Source organism: Diplotaxodon limnothrissa, linkage group LG18 (assembly GCF_057381915.1).
Source record: "Diplotaxodon limnothrissa isolate DT_005_m linkage group LG18, D_limnothrissa_male_GT1.1, whole genome shotgun sequence".
NCBI classification, from domain to species: domain Eukaryota; kingdom Metazoa; phylum Chordata; class Actinopteri; order Cichliformes; family Cichlidae; genus Diplotaxodon; species Diplotaxodon limnothrissa.
The window spans coordinates 24832595-24850452 of NC_140613.1; the positions used below are offsets into that span (position 1 = coordinate 24832595).

Genomic DNA, 17858 nt, shown 5'->3' on the forward strand with positions numbered 1-17858 from the left:
ACTTTAGGTGGATCTTCATGTTGAAAATGCTGAACCATTTTTAAAGAGCATCTTTGGGCAGCAGCAGACAGAGAGAGAAAACACAGCTCAAAGTGGAAAGCACGAGGCCAGGAGCACAGGGAGAAAGACGGACGATGGGCGTAGAGGAGAAAAAGAGACGTGTTTATCGAGCACGGACAGCTACCTGAACCAGGCCCGAGAAATGGTGAGGTCAAACTGTTAGTTTAGAGGTGTAAGTCATAACGTATGATCTGAGCTTGCTCAGGAAGATTTTTGTCTGAAATCCAAAGATACTCTGTTTATAAAAGCAGACCAATCAACTGTCAAACTCATCCCCTGACCCTTAATCAGTGGCAGGTCTACAGGACACTCTTCATACTCCCCGTACCTCTTTCCAGCTTTCAGTCTGTGTGTTTGCACTTGAAACGTTGTTGGTTGGTCCAACTAAAACATAAAACTTAGCACTAAAAACAAGGAAATTTGTGTTTGGTCGATTATTTCTTTGTTGTACTGATGCTTCTTAGCAATAAATCTTATATCATTGGAAAGCCTGTTTATCTGGCCTTAAATGGCGCCACATTCATAGGAAAACTTACAATTATGGGTTGAGCAACAGAGTCGAGTATGTAAACAGCTTATTCTGCTACTGGCTCTTGTTTATAGTGTTGGATGATTGAAGTATGAAGAAACAAGATATACTAGCAATTTAACAATTTATTCATTTAACAAACACGGGCCTCAGCAGCGTGTGGCCACACACTGCTGTGGTATGGCATCCATCAGCATTTGTCACAGGGCAGCCAGTACATGTCACAGATACAGATACACCACATCCAAGTGCTGTATCCCATAAGTGTTGATGTTGAGCTCAGGACTGCAGACAGGCCATTCCATCCTCTCCACTCCAAAATTCTGCAGGTAGTCTCTGATAAACCAGCTCTGTGATGGGAAGCTTTGTCATCTTGCAGGATAAAGTTCAGTCCCAAACGCTGCACTTACTGGATTGAAAGAGAGCTGTCTGTCTCTAAACCCAGACAGCTTGAGGTTGCCCTATGGCACGGAGCTCTTTGTTCCAAATGTGGCACTAGTTAAGGGGAAATAAACAGGCTCTCCAACAGTATGAGATTTAGCATTAGTACAACAAAGAAATAATCAGCCAAACGCAGATGTCCGTAGTTTTTGTGCTAAACTTAAATATAGAGTCCAATGTAAAAGCTATCAATCATTCTGTAGTCTCCAGAAAAAGTGGAAATAATGAAGTGGTAATTTTAAATGAAATAAGGTGTATTCAGTAAATAAAAAAACAAAACAAAATGCTGGATGGATGGATGGATGGATGGATGATGGATGGATAAATGGATGGATGGATGGATGGATGGATGGATGGATGGATGGATGGATGGATTGATAATGGATGATGGATGGATGGATGGATGATGGATGGATGGATGGATTGATGATGGATGGATGGATGGATGAATGGATGGATGGATGGATGGATGGATGGATTGATGATGGATGGATGGATGGATGGATGGATTGATGATGGATGATGGATGGATGGATGGATGGATGGATGGATGGATGGATGGATGGATTGATGATGGATGATGGATGGATGGATGGATGGATTGATGATGGATGGATGGATGGATGGATGGATGGATGGATGGATGGATGAATGGATGGATGGATGGATGGATGGATGGATGGATTGATGATGGATGATGGATGGATGGATGATGGATGGATTGATGATGGATGGATGGATGATGGATGGATGATGGATGGATTGATGATGGATGGATTGATGATGGATGGATGGATGGATGGATGGATGGATGGATGGATGATGGATGGATGGATGGATGGATGGATGGATGGATGGATGGATGGATGGATTGATGACGGATGGATGGATGGATGGATGGATTGATGACGGATGGATGGATGGATGGATTGATGACGGATGGATGGATGGATGGATGGATGGATTGATGATGGATGGATGGATGGATGGATGGATGGATGGATGGATGGATGGATGGATTGATGACGGATGGATGGATGGATGGATGTATGGATGGATGGATGGATTGATGACGGATGGATGGATGAATACAAAATATGAATATAAAAATTGTAGTATGAGAAAGTAATCACATTCACTGCCGGTGAGTCAGTAGCTCATATCTTTGTTACTTTATGGAGTTTTGGGGTGTTTTTGCAGTTGTCTGGAAGAAAGAAAATGGATGCGAACATGCCCAACTGCTGGGTCGGTGTGAAGGTGTTTGGGAATGAGCTCAGCATGTTCACATGTGAAGATCTCTACAATCAAATCAACCAGGTGTCGCTGAGCATGGCTGGACTGGCTGTCAGACTGCTCAAGGTGGGACCCCTGTTGTCATGTGTTATTACAGTCTGTTATCGCCGACTCTTTACCTCCCGTTATCGCCCTGATTGTCTCTTCCACTCTAACCTTCAGGGTCACGAGGTGCAGCTGAACCACAGATCCATGTTGATGACAGAGGAGCTGGCTTTGCCATCTCTGTCTGGTTTACCCATCAAACTGGGCGTCAACATGACCTCTCTTCTTTCACTGCATCTGAAAGGCAGAGTCAATTACAGGGATTATTCCCATTTCTCCCTGAATGGATACATCAAACCCAAGTACTTAAACGTTACCAAATGTCACATGGGCTCATCTTTCTTCACGGTCTGTTTTTTTTGGTTGTTTGTTTTTTAGTGTGTCAGGTGAAACTTGTCTGTTTGTTCTCAGTGCCTATGTGAGTCTCGCGGCCAGGATGGGGGTTGACGGAGCTCTGGGTCAGGCTGCGGTGGAGTGGGTGGCTGAGCTGAGGAGCTCCACGAATCTGGACGGCAGCATCCAGCTGCAGGAGGGGCAAGATTTCAGGGTCACGCTTAATACACCCGAGGACTTAATGGACATCTTCTCTCTCAGGTACACATTAAAAAATTTCCCCTAATAAATCCCCTGTTTTAATGAACGTGTGTGTTTTTGTGTGTATTTACTTAATCAAAATCCTTGTTAAGCATTAGGAGACAGTTTAGAGAGGGTTGAAGTGTATCGTGTGTATGATGCACTGTAAAATCTGTCAGAATTACAGGATGGACTCAGGATTCCAGCTGATTAATGGCATTACCGTAAAAATTATTTAAAAAACATGAAATACAACTAAAAATTTGTTATAGTTGCTTTGTTAAAATTTAAAGACGGGATTGAGAATGAGTGATGATCTTTTTATTGTTCTTAGCTCGAGAGTGTTTCAGCTCAGCGGAGACCACAGAGAGGAGATAAAGGGGCCAAAGAGTCGAGTACAGAAGACCACCTGCACACCGAAAACCTGTGAGTTCTACAAAAGCGGTGCACTTTTATACGTGTGTGTGTGTGTGTTTGTGCGTGTGTGTGTAGTTTAATTAAGGAAGTGCACTTCACTCTCCTTTGTTCACAAAATCACAATCATATATTATATGTTTATAAAATTAATCTAAAGTTGTCTGATTCAGTTCATTAACTGCCTTTCTCTGATTATTGTACGTTATAATATTTAGTAAGTAATAGTTATAGTATTATAAGTACATGTCTGGTTCCCTGCAGGGTCCAAGATGGTGGGTTGGCAGCTGTGCTCCAACACCTCTTACCCATCCCTTGCCACAGGTGTTGCTTTCCTCCCCTCTGGACCAGTGCACCTCTCCTTCAGACTGCTGAAGCTGGACAGAGGCCTCCATTACTATCTGCTTGAGGCTGCTTATTCAGTACATCATCAGGTGTCAGACAGCATTAAGATATGCATGTGAAGCCCTTCCACTGAGTTTATTTTATCTGAATAAAGCTGATTTTGTTATTTAGTCTCACAGTGGTTTGTGTTTCAGAGAGGGACCTGGCTTCCCAGGGAGGCCTCCATCCACCTCCTGCTAGCCACTCCTCAGTCCTCCATCCCAAGAGACATGTCTCTGGATCTGGCCTTCAGCCCTCGCAGACTGCTGCTGAAGATCATTCATCCTCTGAAAAGCATCCATATACATGGTCAGCCAGACGAACAAGCTAAGACCACACCCGGTGTTTGGATACATTTATGAAAATGTGTTTTGTCCTGTTTTTTTTGTGTTTTTGTTGCAGGTCAACTTGAGCAAGAGAGGAACACTAAGTCAGCAAAGCTGGAGCTCATGATTGATGGTGTTCATCATTACATCATGGTAAATATTGTTCTCAAGTTTTCAAAAATACATTCGATCAGTTTTATCTTAAATAATTTCCCAGTTCTAAAAACATGTATATCATCCACTGCAGGGTTTGATGGACACCCAGACCTTCCTGTCGGAGCAGAGGACTCGCTACCACCTTGAAGCCAAGATGGCCCCCGATCGACATCCCATGATCCTCTCTGCTAATATAACTCGTGGGCTGGGGGGCAAAACAAGCTTTTCTGCCACTGTGAAAAATGTCTTCAGAGAGCCTGCATCACTGTTGGGTACTTTTATAGTTGTCTCTAAAATCTCTGCTACAATAGACAGTAGACAGCAGAAAACATGCAAGTGATATGTGCTTTTAGTGGCCCTGGAACGCAGGCGGGATGGCAGCAGCAAGCAGTACTCTGTGGAGGCGGAGCTCCTCCTACCTGGTGTAGTCGGCAGCAAGACGCTCGGGGTGATGGAGCAGAGGGGCTCACTGTGGAGCTCTGTGCTCAGGCTCAAGTATGGTTTGGGAGGTGAGGTTTCGTTTGCAGATGGTACAGGACACTTCAAACTGTTTATACCCCAAAACACACAGTCTTTTAAAAACAGGAATATCTACTTTCATCAAAAGTTAACAAATATCGCAGATACGCCGCTTTTTAAAGCTTTGTTTTTATACTGTTTAGATTGATTTGTAATGTGTTTGGTAGCGTTCATGTGCCTGACGTTTTTTCTGCAAACACAATAGCCCAAACAGTTTTGAATGAATTGTGATCAAACTTTGTAGGTGTGCAGAGTGGAGTCATATTAACAATCCATTCAAATTTGGCTAACATCCACCCAAGCCTTCGACGTCAACTCAATGACTTATTGGTCAAAAATTGACAAAAAGCTTCTAACTTACAAACTATGATTCTTACAAGAGTAAGAAAATACCATATAAAGATTTAAAACGTCATGTCACATTTGACCTTTGACCTCTCCATCAAGCTCAATAGATTGATCTCAAGGTCAAAATGATAATAATGCTATATAGAGCTATTTAAAAGCAGGAAGTAGTTCTTATCAATACAATATGTCTGACAGGTCATCACTTTCCTATTTTATTTGGGCTTCCCTGCAGTTGATGCTCGCCACCTCCATCAGGAGTGCTACACATCTCAGAGAGTGAGGAGCGAGAGGGATGCAAACCTCACATACATCATGAGAGCCGATCATGAATTCTACTGCACCAGCACCGCTCCTATTAACCATAAGGTACCCGCAGACACATTTAATTTGAAGCCGCTCTGCTTCATGTATTACAAACAGCATAAGCTGGCGGCGCAAGTTATCTCCAGGTGATTGAAAGCATTCCGGTTGTTTGTGCGTCCTTCTCAGATCCACCTCAGGCATGAGGAAAGCTTGAGCCATGTTAAATCATCTTTGGATATTAGCTACGGCAAACACTGGGATGAGATAAACAACAAACACACGCTTCTCCTGAGCCAGTCTTTCAAAAACCAGTCCACAGAGAATCACACCCACTACACTCTGGAGGTAACCCGACCTGAATTCAGAGCTTCCCGTTCTCTCTGTTAGCCCGGGGGAGGCTTTTTATCCCAGATGACTTCCAAAGCAGCAGATTAATATTTTCTGTGGTCAGAATTAATACGGCTACCTTCCCTTTCCTTAATCTTATTCCAGTTCAATCTCCAGGCACCGGAGAAAAACATGAACTACAGGACTCAGCTGCTACACTCTCACCTGACACAGCAAGGCTCTGAGAGAAGCACTCATTTAAAAATCAATTACAACAATCTGATGCCGCTGGTGGCTGGATTACACTGGAAAAACCCTCCTAAAGATGCCCTGCACAAGATATGGGAGGGTAAAAACAACTCACAGCCATCTTACATTACAGCATGCTTAAGGTCCACTTTCTCTTTTCATATTCCTACGTTATATTTCTTTGATATACTAAATTATTTTTTAAAGTTTGCAGGAAGTTGACTATCAGGATTACTTATTTTTCTTATTATCGTTTAGGATCGTTTAATATGGACACACCATGGCTGTACATTTACACTGCACATAAGTTAAACCAGCTGCAGAGCCAAACGCTGCAGCTGACCTCTGAGCTGACAGCCAGCAAGTGGCTGACCATCCGTAACCTGGTCCTGGAGGGTTTTTACAAGGACAGGGGGAGAGAGAAGGAGGCCCGATTGGAGCTCTACACGTCAGCAATCACCTACATCCAAGTAAGGAGAGAATAAAGTGCTCTGCCTGAATATCACCATTTAGTTATTAATCAAATAAAAATAGATTTTTGAATTTGTGGGTTAAAAAAAGTGTTCAAGGCGACGCTTAAATAAAATCACTTCCACACTGGAGTGAAGTAATTATAAAGATAAAAAAAAATATTGTGTGTTTATGAAAACTCCACCTTTAAAAACACACGCCTCTTCCTCTGCCCTGCCTCAGGCGTGGGGCTGGGGTTTGCTGGGGAAGCGGAGTGTGAAGGCCTCGTGCTCCTTGAGCTCGCTGTGGACTCCTCCCCTCCAAGGAGACATTTCTCTGGAGGCCTCTAAATTCAGCCACACCCTGCAAATGGCCTCCACCTATGGCAAGCAAAATGTAACCCTCGCTGCTGCCCTGACCGCTGCTGATAAGGTGGGTGGAGACGCTGGGCTGCTTTTGTGGTTTGGGCGTGTTAAATGTGTGTTTAATTATAGAATGAAGCCATCATATTGTGTTGATTGTAAAAGTCTGAGATCACAACAAGCATGAGAGATAACCCGTAACCACCAACTGTATTTAAAAGGCCAAAATCGCACATTTTGATAGCGTAGGGCCTGAAAAGGTTAAAGGTTGTGCTGTAGTAACAAATCTGCCCTTTCATTTGGATGTGATGAAGAATTTGAAAAAGAGGCAAGGGATTCTGAAGATGACCTACACAAATCCAAAGAGTCTACCCACTGAAGTGGAGCTCGAGGGAGTAGTAGAGGAGCTGAAGAACGACAAAAGGATGTATAAGAAAACTGCCATGCTCCAGCTCAGGTCTGTGCCGTAACTTACAGATTACAGATATTTTGAGAAATGACCGCAAGAACATTGCTGACTTTAATAGTCTCCTTCTTGCACAGACAGCCCTTCCAGACCTTTCCTCCAACTCTCCTCCTCCGGGAGACTTTCACCGTCGACCTCCTCAATGGCCTCTACGTCCTAGAGTCCAAAGCTGGTTTCAGTGACAACAGAGAGGTCGTCCACACCCTGACCCTGGGCTACCGACCACCGAGCCCTTTTGTAAGTGCTGTGTAAGCTAATAATTCACCTGGGCATTTGAAAGAGTGAAGTGGGCTGTAAACAGTGATCCTCATCTTTAAATGTGATCTCATATGTAGGTTTGTTCTGCACTCATCCACCCTTTCAGCGCCGACGCTATTCCATCAGACTCGGAAATCTGTGTGACCGTAACCAGCAACCAGGTAACCTGCCAACCTTTAAAGGAAAAAAACAAGATCTAACATAGAGGGTAATCAGCTGAACCCCAAGAGAAGGCCCATTGTCTGTGACTCCAATGGGTCCATCACTGCAAGCGCTCCACACTTTAGCATAATTGGTAAATCAAGATCTGAAATGATGAGTGAAAGATTATGTGACATTTTAATTTTTCTGTCATGTGACTGTAACTGGCAATGTGAAATTTTTGCAAACACTTGATTAAGATAACTTTAGAAAGAGAACAAGAGAGCATATTACTCCCATAGTAGCCTCTCTTCATTGGCTCCCTCTTAAATCCAGAAATTGGCTTAAAATCCTCTCCTCACATAAAAGGTCTCAAATAATCAGGCCCATCTTAAAGACCTCATAGTACCACGTAACCTCAACAGAGCACTTTGTTCTCAGACTGTTGGCTGACTTGTTGTTCATAGGATATTTTAAAAGTATCCTAGCCCCTTTAGGCGCCTCTTCTATAGAGCCAGCTCTCAGTTTGGATTCGTGACACAGACGCTGTCTCTGCTTTTAAGATTAGGCTTAAAAGGTTCCTTTTTGATCTGCCTCTGAATCCTTGATTTGTTGTGCTGCAGTCTGAGACTATTGAGCATTTCTTTTTTCACTCACTATGTTTTTAAATCCCTCTTTACGTTTAATTATTAGTTACTATTAATCTCTGGGTCTCTTCAATGATGTATGTGTTGTTCTCGCTCTCTCAGCACTCTTTTTCCCCCCTCACCTGCCCCTCCCTGAGGTTTCTTACTGTTAAAAGGGAGTTTTTCCTTCCCACTCTCTCCCCATATGCTTGGTCATAAGGGGTCATCTTATTGTTGGGGTTTTCTTTCTAATACTGTAGTGTTTACCTCACAATATAAAACACCTTGAGGTAACTGTTATTGTGATTTGGCGCTGTATGAATAAACTGAACTGAACTGATTGTATTTGGTATTTTTTAACTTTATCCAGTATCTTTTGAAACACAAGTGCCTGAAATATATAAGTTTGGCAATTGTGCCAAGAATAGTGTAGATGGATAATAGTGGAACATACTGGCAACATTGACGTATTAGATGTTGTTTCGGTTTTGTGCACTCTTCTTCAGAACCAGAGAAATATACAAGGGAGGTTACGAGTTGGAAGCAAGGAGAGACTGACTTTCTCAGGGCAGCTTCAGCTGAACCCTACGCATTCAACTCACCAAGCAATAAAAGTTAAAGGCAACTTTTTCCATCAGCTCCAGGTAAGCGGGCTTCGCTCTATCCTCAGAAAAGTGTTTAGGTTAAAGAGCCGCGTTTATGTGCATGATGCACTGGATGGTGACCGCAGTCAGCAGTGCAGTAAATGATGTACGTCTGCTGCTGACAGTGAACGGTGTGGTTTACAGTAACGAGGCCAAAGTTATGACCGGTTAATCTGTTATTGCTTTTACAGCTGCAGCTCCCCTCCTCTGCTTTAATAGAGGGAGATGTACTTTGGACCCCAAAAAGCAACAATGACTTTGATTACCAGGCCAAAGGGAAACTAAGAATAGAGCGGCAAGAGTGCCAGGTGAGTAAAGCAAACACCTTGTGCATTTGATGAGCCGACATTTTTTAATTAATTTCTGGTTTCTAAGGCTTTCGTGTTTGTTTTTGAAATTCCTGTCAGCTTTCTGTGCAGCTGAATGGAACATCAGGCAGAGTTGGTCTGTATTCATCTCTTCGTCATCCCTTCAAATCAAAGATTCCCAAAACATTGGAGGTGGGCTGATTTGCATTATTTTTCCTTTAGCGTTCTAAAAATACACATGTTAAGATCTTGCAAAAAATTCAGGTTATGTGAAACATTTTCATTTTGGGGTATTAGTTCAGTCGATGTACTGTTTGACCTGTCAATATGAAGGCGTCTGCAGACATGTCCATGGTGACTGGCAAAGGGAGCAGCTCGGTGCATGTGAGGGCTGACGGGAAGGACAAGCTGAAGCTGAATGCGGACATGTCCCACTACATGCAGACGGGAGACAGAGCTGTAGGGCTGAGGCTGAACTTATCCCAGAGCCTGCTACCTACAGCCACGGATCTACATGTAAACATAGCAGGGAACGTGTCCTCAGACAGGTTTGTCTGTTATGTTATTTTAAAAAAGCCTTTAGTCTAGTCCTCAGTCACACAGTAACTAACTCTAAAAAAACCTGCTTTCTCTTATGGACCTTTGACCTCTTTTCCATGATCATCTTCCTCCTGTCTCCTCCAGTGTCTTTCTACGTGGCTCCTTCACACAGGGAATGCAGGCTCTGCTGGCCCAGCTCAAGGGGTCTTTAAAACACTCACAGGGGATCCAGATGGCTGTGACAGGGGACTTGAGGCACACGGTGACCAGCCTAGATTTCTTGCCTCCAGTCCTCGGGTTGGATGGAGCATTGGGGCAGTCTGACAGTTTAATCGAAGGTAGACCATAACTTGTGTCCTTTACTTTAAACTTGCCTTTGCCTGTAAAGCGTCACAAATGACGTGTAATGCATGCGTGTTGTTGCAGGACAGCTGAGAGTTAGATTGATGGAGACAGTGTACAGCGTGGAGCTGCGACACCAGCGAGATCCCGGAGCAGCTTTGGAAGGAGACGATGAAGAAGGGATGATGGAAAAGAGGTCCCACAGGACCCACGACTGGCTGTGTGTTTGGTCCGGGGAGGAGCATTTGTGTGTGAATGCAAGCCATCAGCAGGGGAATCAAGGCACAGGAGAGGTCTACACACGACTTTCTCACTCTTTCCATGTGCTGAGAGCCACAGGTGATCATTGCAATAGCCAAAGAATACATACGCAGCACTTTCTACACATGTATATATGTCCCTGTCTGTGAGTTTCCCTTGTCTTCTGAGTACAGGTGTACCTCCTAACAGTAGTCTTGAGGCTAAATGGGCCCAGGAAGGTGATGGATTATCAGTCCTGGGAGAGCTGCAGGTTGGACTTGAACGTCTTAGAGCGGAGTTTCATGGAGGCAGGACAGACCACACCAACCCCCAGTGGGTATTCTCCTCTAGGCTGCAGCACCAAGTCGAAGCCCTGCTTAAAAGAGGCCTGACACCCTCCTTTGAGGCTAAAGCGCATTACCAGGTGCAGGACTGTCCTTTATTTTTTAATTCTTGCCAAGAGCATAAAGTAGTCGGGAAGCAATTGCATTAATAAGTTCTCTTTCTCAGGATATACGGTGTATAGCTGTAGGCTGCTTTCCTTTATTCTTATATTTATTTTTCTCTCTCTTAGTCAGAAACAGAAGGACTGGACACAGGCTTGGTCCTTTACATGGAAGATGTGAGAGTTGCTGACATCCTTTTAAAAGTTGGATCAATAAATACAACACCTATTTTGGTAGTGTCTCTATGGCAACAGATGATGCTGCTCCAAGGACTCGTACCCACTTCCTTACAGGTATATTTATTTAACACCGTTTACACATGTACACTCACAGAATCGGGCTATCACTGTAAAAGGAAAACTGTGATTACTTCTTTGTACCTACCCATGATCTTTAAATATGTGAGCATCCAAAAGGTCGATGATCTATGAATCTATATTCAGAGAAAGATTACAGATACAATCATTTAAATTAATCTCAAAATGGATAAATGCAAAAAGGACACAGATATGGATCTGTGATCTTCACTTACATTGTTAGTTCCCTAAGATAAACAGGACCAGCTATCTGTCCATTTTCTTAACAGCTTGTCCGTGTTAGAGTAATGAAGGTGTTGGGGTGGAGCACATGCCTGATGGGTCACCGGGCCATTACAGGTTACTATAAAGAGAGAGACAGTCACAGCTAAGCCAAGTTTAGACTCACCGATTAACCCGACATGCAAATCTCCCGCTAAACGCTGCACCTCCGCTCGCTGTGTGACAACAGCACTTCTCCAGAAGCTTTTGAACCCATTAGTTCTTATTTGTTCCATGAATGAAAAAAGGTACAGTAAAACAAATCTTTGACGTGCCAGCAGACAGTTTTTGTTTCCACAGGAAAGAGCCAGACTGGCTGTCTGTAGCCCTTGTGCTGAGCTGCGCAGATGCTAGATGTATCTTTATGTGTGGAAGGATGAAAGATTGAAGGATTTTCTAGCCTCACTCTCAAAAACAAAGAGTGATTTTTTTTTTAATCAAATGGCAAATATTGTTGTATACAAGGCAAAAGTTTATTCTGTTACAACTAAGAGCACTCAGTGATCATTAGTGTCTTAAAAAACACAGAAATGCTGTTCAACACTAAACATATGTGTTCCATAACAAGGGCTCAGATTATTATGTTATGGCACTGCAATATTTTTATGTGGCTGGTCTAAAGTTCAGTGATTCCTCTTCCATCTCCTCCTTGAAACAAAAAACAAACTTTGCCAACGGGGGTTTTGTTTTCACAGATGAACTGCACAGGGGACGTCACCACAGACAGGCTCTCCGCTCACTGCTATGGAAATGTGGCAGACAGCCCGGTGGAGGTACGAGCCTTTCGCTCCTATAGACCACACAACAGGCTCTGCTATGGCCTCTCGCTTGCTCACTTAAGGCTTAGTGCTCATGCTAAAGCCTGTTACAGTTCCAGTGGCCGAAAGGAGCTCAGAGCTAACCTCACTCATTCTTCTGTGCTCTTACTTACATATTTGGGGGTTCCCACCACATCTGGTGTTAGGTTCCTCCTCCGGCCTGGCCCTGAGAGGTGGGTCCTGGGGATGGGGATAGTGGTCAGTCTGTGGAGAGCAGATTTGAATGTGGGACTGAGGTTGGAGAGACCTGGGCAGTATTGCTGGCACGGGCTTCTTGAGTATGGAACCCACAGTGCTACTCAAAAGGCTAGAGTGACAGGACGGATGAGCCTAGAAAGGTGGTGCCACATCTTGGGAGATGTTCGTGTAGTATGGGACTCTCTGAGATCCAGTCTAGTCGTGTCCCTTCGATGCACGGGGGTGGGGCGGCTGGTCTGGAGGCAGGTTAAAAGCATAGAGGGGGGTAGATCGCATAAAGCCTCTTTAACTGTGCATGCACAGGGAGGAAAAGATGGACTCAGAGGATCTCTGAGCCTTCAAAACCAGCATGACTTCCTCCAAGGTCTCTTGTCTGTATCCCTAAAGAACCATAAAGCTGAGCTGGGTTGGAGACTCCAGCACCAATGGGCCTACCTTGGAACAATCATCCCAAACAGATTGGACTGTCATGGCTCAGGTGAGCTTCTTGATACCTCCCTTGCTGGAAGCGCTCGAATCTCTGTCAACACCCGCTCTGCACAGATGAGGATCACTGCTGCCTGGGAGCCCTTCACCTCTTTCAGAGCTGTACTTCAGCAAAACCTGCTAGCTACTGCTCGTGTACCACAGGAGCTCACTGTTAGCATGGCGACCTCAGCAAGGCAAGCCCAGTTTGAGGTGGAAAGTGACGTGTGCTCCATGCTTCTCCTGACCAGTCAACACAGAGGGGGAACGAGCAGGAGGAGAGGGTGGATGCTTTTTGCCCGAGAGCGATGTGTCTTACTAAAGGTTAGAGAGGAAACAAGGAGCAGTTGAAGGAAACTTGTTTCCCACCTGAAGGAAAGCAAAAGAAACATCTTCACTTTGGAGATGACTCTTTGTTTTCCACTGCAGTGTGAGCTGCATTGAAAACACCAACAATGAATAAAAAAGCTCAGTGGCTTCAATGAATGGTAACTTTCTAAGGACTGGTCACTCACAGGGCAACATAAAGCTTTAGCTGTGAAAGTTAAATCTACCCCCATAAAATATGTTGCAGATATTTATAGTCCTCTTGGGATCTATTTTTGATTTGATCAATTTAACCTTTCCTCTAATGCTACCATCAACTGAAAAATAAAATGTAAAATTAGAGAAAAGGTGTATCCATGGGTACAATCATAGAGCAGTATATCCTGTGTATCCATTTAAAAAAACTGAAATTCCTATAGAATATAGTAAATTAAAAAAAAGACTTTTCTGTCATTTAATTTTGTAATCATTACTTAATTACATTTGGTGTGTCATGAATAGCCACTGGGAAGGCCTTATCAGCAATGATACGGATGTAAAACTTATAAAAACACAGTTAAAAGTCTGAATATCTGCCTTCCTTCACATTTTCCAAAGCTGTCCAGTGTGGCGGGATTGGAGTATTTGCCAGGCCGATTCTGGCCCCTCCGTCTTATGTTTGACACCCGTGGTCTAATCCTCTAGATATGACGTCCACCCTTCAATTAAACTCTGAGAGGCTTGCTGTACTTACACTGGGCTAATGAAATCCAGCAGATATCTGCCTTTTAGCTGAAATATTAAACCACCTAATCAAAACTTTGATGCAGCAAAGTATTTGCTCTTCTCAGTTCTGTGTCCATTTGAATATATTTAGGCTACATTGTTGGACTGAGATTTTAGGACTTTGCATACACCTCCTTGTATAATTCACATTTTTTTGTTATTAAATATTTGAACTGAAGGATTTCTATAAATGTAATCTTTTATTCCCTCCTCTGTAGGCTCTCCTGCCTCCACAGACCTCATTCAACGTCTCCATCACTCAGTCTGGCTGTTCCACAGATCTCAGCACTGTCCTGCAGGCTGAAGGAGCACAGAAAGGCAGTCTAAACCTGTCTCTAACTTGTGATCCTCAGCTTAGTCTCCGGGCATCTGTACAGCACTCAATTGAGCCAATAAAGAAGCTGCAATTTCCTACCCACGGAGAGCTATACCTAAACGTCTCAACTGCCCTTCTGCCTGGTGTGGAGGTCGGCCTGGAGGTCGGACGTTGTTTCTTTAGGGGTAACGTAGGGAAAGTCAAGGCTTCACAGACAGAGACTGAGCAGACTTCTTACACTGTTAATGTGAGCAGCTTCTGTCCTCTGCAGGTGAGTAAATCTGTCAGTTGTGTTTAATACAGCTCGTGGAAACCTAAACCAATATGTTGAAGTTGTTGAATCTCGCTGTCACCTTGTGGTGATACATACATACATGTTTCTTTCATCACAGTTAGAAGAACTGGAATTTCCTCTGTAACTCACTCATGTTTATGTTAATGTAGTCTCCATTGAAATACAGTTTCCAGCCCATTAGAAGATCAAACGCGAGCTTGTCATAGCAGCAGAGCAGAACAACTCCACTGATACAGCTACAAGCTTGTAAAGCTATAAAAACATTTTGAAGGGTATTCGTCTCTCAGAAGTAATGATTATGCTCCACCTGTGTTTGTGCCTTAGGGAATGAAACTCCCTGTGTCCCTGGCTCTGCGGGGCTTCCTCAAGGTTATTCCTTGCCAGCTGACTCTGTCCGCCTCTGTGAAGGCGGATAATCAGAACCTCTCTCTAGACATGAGCCAGTCCTGCAGGAGTCCAAACCTCTCTGGGGCCCTTACTCACTCCTTTCTCTGGCTGAGTGGTCAGGGTCTACCACAGATCATTTCTATGGATGCTAGTGCTCCTGAAGGCCCTGAACAGCCTGGAAGTCTCTTCATCAAAGTTGGGACGTGTCACATTAGAGCCACTCAAGTTGTGGAAACCAGAGGACGAACAGAGTGGCTACTGGCTCTGGAGTCTATGTGCCCTCTGTTACAGGTTGGATCTTTTGAATGATTAATAAATCATTTTTGGATTTTGAAAGCTGCATGAATTGCTTGTTTTTGATTTTTCTATCAATACAGTCAAAGACATATTAGAGAAAAAAGGAGTTTGACTGTTGCTCACAATGATTTTTTATTCATTAAAGGCTAATATAAATGGGTCAGTACAGCAGGATCCTCGGGGTATCTGGACACTCATGCTGGGCACTGATATGGAGGGCAGAAGGGGTTTTCTGAGGCTTAATGCAAGGGCCTGGCCAGAGCTCAGTGTGGATGGTGAACTCAGCCATGACCTTCCTGCTCTCAGAGATGTGCCTAGAAACAGCAGACTGAGACTAAGCACCAGGTCAGGAAAACTACGATTTGACGCCGAAGCCCTCGTTCAGATGGAGGAGTGTGCCGTCACAGCCAGTGGAGCTGTGATGTCCCAGCTGGGCCTGCAGGGGTCGTTGATGTATCACAACAACTGTACAATGATTCAGGTACATACTTAATGATGCACATAGAAAAGTATTACTCATCAGATCTTTAATTACTTCCTGTTTGTTTTTTATAGGAGTTAGGCAGTCCAGACAGGATGCAGGCCTCTGGGTCCCTGGTTGTGTCCTCAACATCTGCTGAATCCCAGCTCTCAATGGCGATCGACAACGCCAGGTTGCAAACTTTAGTGTTGATCAATAAAACCAAGGTGTGGGAATATGTCATAGAAATTCAGGAAGTCTCAGAAAGTTCATGGGACATAAAGATGTCTAATTACTTTTTCTTATGTTGAAGGACGAAAATGAAGCGACTCTTAATCTAAACCACTCTGTGCCCCTGTTGAAGAAGCTGGGTCTCCCGCTAAACGCTGCAGTGACAATGAATTCTGGGAGTCACAGGAATGGTTCACACTTTTACACATTCAACAGCAGTGCAGGAAATCAAATGGTGAGTCCAGAATGAACGCACAAAAACTGTTATTCAGGTGAAATCAAGGACAGCCATAGTGGCTCAAAGCTGCCAAAGACCCAACATATAGATTAATATACCTTTACTCGAAACATAAATAATATAAAACATATATATGGAGACAAAAACAACAGATTAAAGAAAATCAGAGAGCTCAGATGTTTATCTGTGTGTGGTGCTCAGGTGTTAGTGGAAGACAAATGATGAATTAAAATGTGGTATTTCTTTGAATTTTTATAAAAAGTGTTGCTGTTCACATTCTGAATTCTCTGCAGGTAAGTCATGCTGTGTCTGTGGCAAAGACGTCTGACACAGTGAGAGTAAACAGTCATTTTAGACACACAGTGAATTGTCTGAAGAAGCTGGGAGTCTCCGTCAACAACAGCATCCAGGTAGGAGACTAAAAAGGATACATGACCGTATATCACGGCACCTGATTTAACCGAGATGAGCGTGCACTAAACCCTGGATGGTGACTGTGTCCAGGTGGAGTTTGGTTCTGCTGAGGGGAAAGGCATGAGCTTACAGTCCCAGTTTGGTGGTCAGCTGGCAGGACTGAGGCTTAAGATGAAAAATGTTCCCATGACCAAAGAAATAAGAGGAACCATGTGGCACAGCTGGTCATGGCTACACGACAGAGGCCTGCCATCTAATATAGAGGTACCTACCTAATGGTTCTACAAACAGACACAATGTTAACCAGAATCAGAACATCCTATTAATTCATGAGATGAATGACAAAAACAAGTTGCTTTCTTCTTTTACTTTCTTCTCTGCTAGGGTCTTTGCTCCATCCAAGGAACCTTCTCTCAGCATCGGTCCAGGGCTCAGCTCACTGTGGAGGGACACAAGCTGCTCACATCTGGCTTGAATTTCAGTGGCACCAATGGACATTTGTCTGTTCTCCTCTCCTACTCTCCTCCAGCTTTCAATCAAACAAGAACTCAATGCCATCTGGACGCCGTCCTCACTGCTCAGTTCAAAGGTCAGACAAAAAGTCGGGTTTAACGTTGTTCTTTTACTTTAGTCATCTATTTTATTTTAATCTTCATCCCAGTTTCATAATTTCATGCACTTCTTGCTTCGTATTTTCCCCGTTTGGCTGCTGACCGCTTTTGTCTTAAATCCTATCCATGAAGTGCAATACTGCACAGTGACCAGCAGATGTCAATCTTTTACTTCATAAATTGTTTTATGGCCGTACCTCCTCTCCTGCAGGAGCAAAAAGATGCTTTGGCTAAATGTTATTCTCATGAAGGTGTGAGGACTCAACCCTGAGGCAGTGATGCTCTGATATCCTCCGCAGGTCCTCTGAGGAGCGCCTTATTAGACATTCGAAGCCAGGATTGGAGGGTCAGAGCGGTGGGGGATGTTGGTGGTTGGGGCGCACATGGAGGAACTAAGGAGGCCAGAATCACACTGAAACAGACAGTACAGGGACAAGCCACTCCTGCTTTTCAGGTAAGGTCAGCACGCACCTTTAATCCCAACATCTTCGTTCTTCTGTGCTCGCAGTCTACTCTCATATTGTTATCGCTGAATGTTGTTGCAGGTGGAGGCCTGGGGAAGACTTACTGAGTCACAGCTGAGGTGCTCCATGGCTGTAAACCCTGAACTCAGCACCTCACTTGCACTCATTGTCCAGGGACACCATGTCCCTCATAGGTACTGTTAA

The 17858-nt window shown here is 43.9% G+C and overlaps 1 protein-coding gene across 1 annotated transcript in view; it reads left to right on the top strand.

The window, feature by feature from the left end:
* The window catches only part of apoltp (apolipoprotein lipid transfer particle homolog), a 42630-nt gene that overhangs the window by 8079 nt on the left and 16693 nt on the right, over positions 1-17858 (top strand). The window contains exons 16-52 of the mRNA XM_085378570.1: positions 8-205; positions 2231-2389; positions 2486-2670; positions 2780-2962; positions 3276-3367; positions 3620-3789; positions 3895-4048; positions 4142-4218; positions 4313-4493; positions 4575-4730; positions 5321-5454; positions 5578-5736; positions 5884-6067; positions 6226-6437; positions 6661-6849; positions 7094-7236; positions 7323-7482; positions 7581-7664; positions 8777-8914; positions 9106-9222; positions 9322-9414; positions 9556-9770; positions 9907-10100; positions 10189-10443; positions 10539-10768; positions 10919-11083; positions 12064-13173; positions 14160-14528; positions 14877-15230; positions 15382-15717; positions 15792-15923; positions 16010-16162; positions 16459-16575; positions 16670-16843; positions 16964-17168; positions 17490-17644; positions 17736-17848. Of these exons, the coding sequence (XP_085234696.1) occupies positions 8-205; positions 2231-2389; positions 2486-2670; positions 2780-2962; positions 3276-3367; positions 3620-3789; positions 3895-4048; positions 4142-4218; positions 4313-4493; positions 4575-4730; positions 5321-5454; positions 5578-5736; positions 5884-6067; positions 6226-6437; positions 6661-6849; positions 7094-7236; positions 7323-7482; positions 7581-7664; positions 8777-8914; positions 9106-9222; positions 9322-9414; positions 9556-9770; positions 9907-10100; positions 10189-10443; positions 10539-10768; positions 10919-11083; positions 12064-13173; positions 14160-14528; positions 14877-15230; positions 15382-15717; positions 15792-15923; positions 16010-16162; positions 16459-16575; positions 16670-16843; positions 16964-17168; positions 17490-17644; positions 17736-17848 (7445 nt within the window). The remainder of the gene's footprint in view (positions 1-7; positions 206-2230; positions 2390-2485; positions 2671-2779; positions 2963-3275; positions 3368-3619; positions 3790-3894; positions 4049-4141; positions 4219-4312; positions 4494-4574; positions 4731-5320; positions 5455-5577; positions 5737-5883; positions 6068-6225; positions 6438-6660; positions 6850-7093; positions 7237-7322; positions 7483-7580; positions 7665-8776; positions 8915-9105; positions 9223-9321; positions 9415-9555; positions 9771-9906; positions 10101-10188; positions 10444-10538; positions 10769-10918; positions 11084-12063; positions 13174-14159; positions 14529-14876; positions 15231-15381; positions 15718-15791; positions 15924-16009; positions 16163-16458; positions 16576-16669; positions 16844-16963; positions 17169-17489; positions 17645-17735; positions 17849-17858) is intronic.